The following is a 7,981-nucleotide window of genomic DNA, read 5'->3' on the forward strand; positions in this document are numbered from 1 at the left end:
ACTTCTTCAGACCACTCGGCCTCGTGGTGGTGGGAGAAGAAGGCTCCACGTTGTGTGGGCTCAGCGGGGGCGGGGGGCGGGGGGCGGCTCCTGGTCCCCCACCTGGTGGGCTAATGCCGGTCACTGGGAATAGCCGGTCCCTGACCACATCACCCGGGATAAGGGAGACCCCAGGGGGGACGGGCGGGGGAGAAAGGGGGCCAGGGCTCCCTTCCTGCAGGAGTCTGGGGCTTTGGGGGCCTTGAGGAAGCAGTACTCATCAAGCTGCCGCCCCCTAGGAGTGTGCAGGGACACACCTCGGCACAGTGAAGGTGACAGGGCCGCCGACACTCGGGGGAGCCTTGCTACGGCTGCTTGTTCTCTGTGAAACTAGACTCACGTCGTCAACCCGGTCGTCGGTGGTTTGCCTCCGGACCCGCCTGTGTCTCCTCTCGTCTCCGCCCGTGATGGCCAGGGGCCACAGCGGGGTGTCCCCTCTGTCCCTCGCCACCTGCGGAGCCCCTCTGTGCAGGAAGCAGCAGAGGGCAGCTTCCGGGGGTCCCCAGGGGCGAGCCCGCCCAACCAGCGCGCTAGTGGTTCTGCTCCCGGCGACCTGCGGGAGCGCCCCGCACGGAGGGGCTAGACCACGCAGCTTTTCCCGAAAATACTTTAATGTCAGGTCGGCTTGTGGGTTGTGTGCCGGGGGGAGACCGGCTTATGGGTCGGGTGGTGGGCGGTCGCCGCCTTCCAGGCGCCTACCTGCACGGGCTCGGCCTTGTGCCCGGGCAGGCCCCGGTGGTTGATCCGGAGCGCGGCCCGCAGCGCCGACTTGACGGCCGTCTCCACCCAGCCGTGTGGGTTGGCTGTGTGCTCGCCAGCGAAGTAGACGCGGCCGTAGGGGACCGCCCAGTCGACGGTGCGCCCGTCCTCCTTTTCCGGGTGCCAGAAGGTCGGCGGCTGCACCACGAAGCCGCCCTGGCTGTGCGGGTCCTCGGCCCAGCGCTTGACCACGCCGCTGCCGTCCCAGAGCCGGTACACGATGGGCCCGTGCAGCGCCGCCACGTCGTCGAGCGCCACGCGCAGCGCCTCGTCCGTGCTCAGGCCGGCGAAGGACGCCGTCGAGTCAGACCACGTGTACGAGGCCAGCAGCAGCGCGCCCTCCCGCGGCGGCGGGTAGAAGATGACGCGCGACGGGCGGTCGGTGCTCGAGTGGCCGCCCTCGATGTGTTCGTCCTGCCAGAAGGGCCGGCGGAACCTTAGGTAGACCTTGGTGGCCGGCACGTAGTGCAGAGCCCGCAGCGCGTACTGCCGCGTGTGCGTGAGCGGCGGCGAGAAGGCGATGCGCCGCAGCGCCGGCCCGCTCGCCGTCAGCAGCACCATGTCGGCGGTCAGCACCTTCTGCTGGCCGGCCCCGCGCGACGTGGAGACGTGCACGTACACCTCGTGTGCCGCCTGCTTCACTGCCACCACCGGAGCCTGCAGCAGCATCGGTCCGGACAGCGAGCTCAGCAGGGCGCGCGGCAGCATGTCCCAGCCACCCACGATGCGGCTGTACCTATGGGCGGGGCAAGGGGTGACCCGGGATCCCTGGGCCCGGGAGCCCGCCCCAGTGACTCCGCCCACGCCCTGCCACCCCCTCTGTTTCCACCTATCGGCTTTCCGCAAATCCTGCCCCGCCGCGGCGGCCCCGCCCCATGACTCCGCCTGCTCCTTATTTCCCTCCCGCCCACTCCTTATTGCCTTGGTACCCGTTCTTGTTGTCACCAACCCGGTGCCCTCTGACCCCACCCTTTCTCACGAGCCCCGCCCACTCCGGTACTTGCCCCTGTTGGCACCTGCCCACTCCGCGTCAGCCCCGCCCACTCACCTAGCCCCGCCCCTCTCCGCCCCGCCCTTCCCTGCCGCCCCCGAGGACCCGGGATAAAGTTCCTCCTGCAGGGCAGGTAACACGTTTCTGGGCCACCACCTCTCCAATACCCTTTCCTACCCAGGTGCTCCGGCGGGCCCCACCCAGAGGGTAGGGGGTGCTAGGTGGGCGGGACCAGACCGCACCTCTCTGGCCCTGGGCGCCGCCCTTGCTGCCAAGCCCGCCCACCCACTCCCCATCCCTGGTCCCGATTGACCCCGCCAGCCCCGCCCCTGCCCCTCACCGGAGCCGGTCGCTGAGGCAGCTGTGGGCGCGCAGGGCCTCCGCGAAGCTGAGGTAGAAGAAGCCGTCCTTGGCCATCGTGTCTCCCAGGAGCCGCGCAGCCGGCTGGCTCAGGTTCCCCTGTCCGAGGAGGTATTCCTGCGGACGGGCGAGGGCCGGGGTCAGAGCCAGGCGTTCGGACTGCACGCCGGCTCGTCCTCCCTCCCGCGCCCGTGGCACGACCGGGAGCTCCCCCCGGCCCCAGGGTACGGCTCTTCTTGTGAAAGGTGGGGGAAACTGAGGCCCAGTCGGCCGCTCACCAGGAGCGTGTGCCTTTCAAACACCTGCAGGGCCATTCTGCAGCCCAGCGTCCTGAGGTCCTTGAGGGCCTGTAGGGAGCAAGCAGACGGCGTTGAGCTGCTGTGGGACCCGCACAGGCCTGGGCCCAGAACCGGGTTCCTTTCCTGATCCCGCCCCCAGGCCTTTGTCCCTGCTGTATCCTCAGCCTTGCCTGGCACCTGCACTAAATGTCACTTCTCTGTGAAGTCTCCCTGAGTCATTATCACCATCGTCCCCCAACATTGGGCCCTTGTGGCTGTTGTCACAGTCATCTCAGTCAGACGTGACTTAGCCAATTTCTATCCTAGACGGTGAGCTCTATGGAGGCTGGAGTGTGTCTGTGTGTCCTTCTGGTGCTAAGTAAATTCTGGATGTGGATGGAATGTGACTGCCCCCCTGCAACGGTCAGTGCTGCCAGGTGAGGCTGTCCCATCCGGGGGTCTGAATGAGAAGGCTGCCGGGGAGATGGACAAGGAAGGAGCTCCTAGAGGAGAGTGTCTGAGGGCTTCCTGGAGGAGGGGCCATGGAGCTGGATTTGGAGGGATGAGTAGGAATTACTTGTGTTGGAAAAGACAATCCAAACAAGGGGAAGGTGAAGCAGGTGCGAAGGTGTGAGGGTGGGATGGACGAGTACAGTGAGTAGGAAAGAGGACAGAGGGGGCACGTTTGTGTCACCTTGAGGGCTTTGGGAGAAATAAACGTTTCTTGGGGGAGAGAAGAACATGAAGGTAGAAGGCTGGGAGAGGCCAGACTGGTCAGGGCTCAAAACTGAGGCCGAGGGGCTGGGATTCTGACCTGGGGCCCTGGGGGGCAGCTCTGGGCATTGAAAGACCCCTCTGGAGCCACTGCAAGCACTCTAGTGGTGCAGTGGTCAGAGCATCCAGCTGCTAACCAAAAACCCACCAGCTGCTGCATGGGGAAAAGATGAGATAGTCGGCTTCAGAAAGATTTACAGCCTTGGAGTCCCTGTGGATCAGTTCCCTGTCCTGTCGAGGCCTGGTGAGTTGGAACTGACTTGATGGCGTGGAGGGAGCTCTGGTGGCGTAGGGCCTAAGGCATTTGACTGCTAACCAGAAGGCTAACAGTTCAAACCCACCAACCATTCTGAGAAGGAAGACTGGACAATCTACTTCTGTAAAGATTTACTGCCTTGGAAACCCAAAGGGGGTCACTCTGAGTTGGCCTTGACTTCGTGGCAGTTTTTTTTGTTTTGATGGCAGTGGAGGTTTTTTTTTTTTTTCTTTTTTTGGTAGCCACTGAACATTGAAGGGAGGACCAGAGGTCGGGGATGAGGCTGTGGCAAAGGCCAGGGGAGAGGACAGGCTGGGGTTTGGGGAAGAGAGAATAGAGCAGAGAGTCACGGGGCAGGAGGACTGGGCTGGGGACTGGTTACGGGTGGGGAGAGAGACAAGGATGGTACCTAGGGGTCTGCTGGGTGACTGGGGGGAGAGGGTGATGTGTCGTGAGATGGGGGAGCCCGGAGGGACGAGTGGGTTTAGGGGAAGATGCTGAACTCGGAGGGATGTGAGGGGTCCTGGGGGATGGTCAGGGCAGATGAACACAGGTGTGGGCCTCAGGAAATGAATTTAGGAGACATCAGCCCATGAACCCGAGTTTAAGGCACAGAGGTAGACAGGCGAGGTTGTCCTGGGGTACGAATGAGAAGGGAACAGGGGCTCAAAAGCTGATGGGGTTCTGAGGGTCAGCTGTGTTCTGGGGCCCGACTGAGGGAAGGACGCCGGGCCGGGCGCGAGGGCGCCTTGGCTGGCAGCTTGCCTTGCTGAGGGCCATCTGGTAGATGTCCTCGGGCGAGCGGCCCCTCTCCCTGGGGCGCAGGTTGTAGCCCAGCTTCTCAGGCATCTTCTCCACCACGTAGTTGCGCAGCTTCACACTGTTCACCTCCGTCCACGTGTTCTCGTCGTACTGGACGAAGCGGGTCAGGTTGAGCCCCAGCGTCTGGCAGAGCTTGTGGAGGATCCTGAGGGAGCAGGGAGGGCTGAGTGAGGCGGAGGGGAAGAGGTGGGGGGAGGGCTGAGTGGGGGGAGGGAGGACCGAGTGACAGGGAGGCAGGGCTGAGCGAAGACAGAGGGAGAAGAAGGAGTGAGGAGGCAGGGCTGTGAGGGAAGGGAGGAGGGAGGGCTGAGAGGGAATGGAGGAGGGAGGGCTGAGTGTGGGGAGGGAAGGCTGAGTCAGGGAGGGCTGACTGAGGGGAGGGAGGGCTGGGGGAGCGGGGAGGGAGGGCTGAGTGAAGAGAGAGGGAGAAGAAGGAGTGGGGAGGGAGGGCTGAGTGAGGGGGAGGGAGGACCGAGTGTGGGGAGGCAGGGCTGAGTGAGAGGGGAAGGAGGACTGAGTGAGGAGGGAGGGCTGACTGAGGGGAGGGAGGGCTGGAGGAGGGCTGAGGGAGGGCTGAGTGGGAGGAGGAGGGAGGGCTGAGTGGGGAAGGAGGGAGTGAGGGCTGGGGGGGGAAGGAGAGGGCTGGGGAAGCCTTAGGGAAAGGCTGGGGGAGGGTGTGGGGGAGGGGAGGGGCAGCTGGTGGAAGGTGTGGGGAGGGCATGGTCAAGAGTCAGGTGGGGATGGAATAGGGGTCTCTTTCCCTAGTGGGGTTTGGAGAAGGGAAAGGCGTGGGTAGCTGGGGATGGGGTTTGGGGTGGCCATGATGCTGGAGATGGGCCTAGATTTGGGGTCACCTGTGCTGAGAATGGGGATGAGACCTGAAAGGGGCTGGGAGGCTGAGGGCGCCTGGGTTTGGGGTGAGAGCTGGGTTTCTCTGGGGATGAAGTCAGAGCCAGGATCTGAGTTGGGAATGGGGACAGGGTAGGGGCTTAGGAGGAGAAGGGCCCAGGATCAGTGATGCTGCCTGGCCTTGGGGTGACCACGGGCCTCGGGGTGAATCAAGCTGGGGACCTGGAGAGGCTTTGGGCTGGGCCAGCCCGAGCCAGTGGACTGTGGGGCCGGGATCCAGGGAAGGAAGGAACGGGAGCTGGGCAGGGGGTCAGGCTGACATCGGAGCCGACGCTGGGTGGGCTTGGGTTGGGGCTCTGAGTGTGGACATGGAGGGGGCACCTGTGCGAGGTGGGCATGCGCATGGCCCCCAGCTCCCCGATCCAGCCGGTCTTCTCATCCCGGTATGTGAAGATGCGGCCTCCGACCCTGTTGTCTGCCTCCAGGACAGTCACCTGGACGGGGAGGCAGGGGCCTTCAGCTCCTCCACTGAGCCCTTCCGTTCCCCTCGCCCCCTTACCAGCCCCTGCCTTCCTACCCACAGCAGCACAGTCCTAGAGCGGACTAGCAGATGGGCCCCTTTCTTTATGGGGAGTGGGGAGAGTATACAGCATTCAGACACAGTATGATGGTTCCAGGACTGCAGCAGGCAGGCCACTGGCCAGAACGCAGAGGGACTTCCCAGCTCAGCAAGCAGGGAGATTTCCCACGTACGCGCCCAAGTCCCTGCCCCATTCTCATTCTCGGATTGCAGTCTGACCTCACGAGGGACTTCCACTTGGGTAGAATTTCCATCTCCACCCACGGGAACTCCCCCCTGGGGGCTGCGTGAGATGTCTGGGGGCCAGCGAATGTTGGAGAGTCCCAGTCTGGGCAGATGCCCCCTCAGGGTCTCAGGCTTCAGTGGGATCCCTCCCCAGACCAGGGGGAAGGCGCGCTCCCTCCCTCCCTCCCTCCACGCCCTCTGGCGGGATCCCAGCCCGCAGCAGGTAGACTGTGAGCAGCGCTTCTCACCTTGTGCCCAGCCTCGCCGAGCACCTTGGCGGCCACCAGTCCGGACACGCCAGCCCCAACCACAATCACCCTCTGGGGCCTGGAGGTCCTGTTGAGGCCCAAGGTCACGACCTTGAGCAGCTGCTCATAGTCAGGATCCTCCAGGCATTTGTCTAAGGGGTCCTGGGGGTGCGTGGCCTTCCTGGCCAGGGAGGCTGCCAGGCTGAGGAGGGCGGGGACGAGGATGAGGAGACGCGGGGCTGGAGGAGGAGGAGCACGGGGTCAGTAGGGCGGGGGGTGGGGGTGTAAGGAGGGGGTTCCTGCCCCGCTCGTCCCACACTCCCTTGCCTGGTAACTTACCCCATGGGGCCATGACGGTGGGAGATGGTGTCTGGGGTGGAGGAGAACCGAAGCCACCGTGAGAGGGGCCCACGTGACCCTGCCCGAGCTTTCTCTCTGGACCCACGGCCCCCAGTGCCCCCTGCCCGGCCCGGCCTCTCCATCCCTGTGGGCTCCACCCAGCTCCCTCTCAGCCTCCTGGTCTCTTTCATCTTCTGAGTCCTTCTCTCAGCTTCCCTCTCCGCGCCCTCGCATCCGTCCTGTGTGTCTCCCTGACCCTCGGTCTCCCCCTCTCCATCTCCCTGACCTCCAATGTCCCCCTCTTCTCCCCCTCCCTCCCCCTCTCTCCAGCCCTCCGTCTCCCAGCTCTTGGGCTCCCCTTTCCTCCCTCCTGTCCGTCTCCCCCAGCCTCCTCTCTACCTCCTCTCTCCGCCAACAGCAGCCACTGTCCTCTGCCCTCCACTCTGTCAGGGTCCCCTCTGGTCCCTAAACTGGCTTTGCCTTGCCACGCCCCCCCATCTTCCCGAGTCAGGCGGGGGAAATGAAACTGCTTTCCTGGAACCAGGCCGGGGGCTGGGGTCCAGTCTAGGCTGCGGGGCCATGGGGAGCAGGGGGCGGGGAGGAAACCAGTCTATTTTCTTCTCTTGCCCCAAATAGCTCTGGGGGCGGGCAGGAGCCCAAAATAAACGTCCAGGTAGCACTGTTAACGGCTGCCTGGTGCCCTGTCTGCCCCTTGACTCTTAGGGGAGAGTGAGCCTTGTAAACCCAATGGGGGTCACTGAGTTGGAATCGCCTCTGGCTGTGAGTTTGGGTTTTCTGGAATCTTCAGGGAGCACATTGGCAGGCCTTTCTACCGGCCCACAGGCCATCCCAGCAGGTGGCTGTGCTTGTCTGGCACAAGGCCCTCACGGTCCCTGCTGCCCCCTGCCCTCCCAGCCGTGCACCGAGGACCTGCTGGGGCACATGGGGTGTTGCCTCCCGGAAACCGTGCATCAACACCCCCATCTCACTCTGCTCTCAGCCTCCTCCAACTGCCTGTCCCATGCAGGGCCGGCCGTGGACAGTTAAGGACAAACTCCCCAGCTTCTGGGAGCTCCCCCACAGGGCAGCAGGGCTTACAACTTTGGGGGCTGGGTGAAGTGGGAGGGTGCTGGGGGTGGGGTGGCCGGGGAGTTGGTGAGGGGTGACACTGGCAGCGGGGGCTTTCTCTGTAGCAATAGTAGTTATCAAAAGGACAAGGGAAGATGGGGGAAATCCGAACTATAAGCCAGGGAGGGATGTGGTTTGATGGAGGGTGTGTGTCTGTGAGTCAGAGACCATCTGAGCTGGGGCAGAGAAGGAAACAAAATCACAAGGCCATTCGGAGAAAGGAGAGCGAAAGTCAGCGAAAATGGGGACAAGGAGACTGTCCCAGCTGTCCCTGCCCTGAGCAGGCCTCGCACTTCCCCCAGAGAAGAGATGAAGAAAGTGAGGCTCAGAGAC

At 63.8% G+C, this 7,981-nt stretch overlaps 1 protein-coding gene across 1 annotated transcript in view; it reads right to left on the reverse strand.

The window, feature by feature from the left end:
* Window positions 1–110: 110 nt before the first annotated feature.
* IL4I1 (interleukin 4 induced 1) overlaps window positions 111–7,981 on the reverse strand; it is a 9,128-nt gene continuing 1,257 nt past the window's right edge. Inside the window, exons 2-9 of the mRNA XM_007943023.2 lie at window positions 6,182–6,420; window positions 5,510–5,622; window positions 4,223–4,424; window positions 2,428–2,496; window positions 2,130–2,266; window positions 739–1,534; window positions 380–592; window positions 111–140 (exon numbers count right to left, since the gene is read on the reverse strand). Coding sequence (XP_007941214.1) covers window positions 111–140; window positions 380–592; window positions 739–1,534; window positions 2,130–2,266; window positions 2,428–2,496; window positions 4,223–4,424; window positions 5,510–5,622; window positions 6,182–6,420 — 1,799 coding nt within the window. The remainder of the gene's footprint in view (window positions 141–379; window positions 593–738; window positions 1,535–2,129; window positions 2,267–2,427; window positions 2,497–4,222; window positions 4,425–5,509; window positions 5,623–6,181; window positions 6,421–7,981) is intronic.

The sequence above is a fragment of the Orycteropus afer genome, unplaced genomic scaffold (assembly GCF_000298275.1).
Source record: "Orycteropus afer afer isolate SDZICR_OR568_19922 unplaced genomic scaffold, OryAfe1.0 scaffold00099, whole genome shotgun sequence".
Lineage (NCBI taxonomy): Eukaryota > Metazoa > Chordata > Mammalia > Tubulidentata > Orycteropodidae > Orycteropus > Orycteropus afer.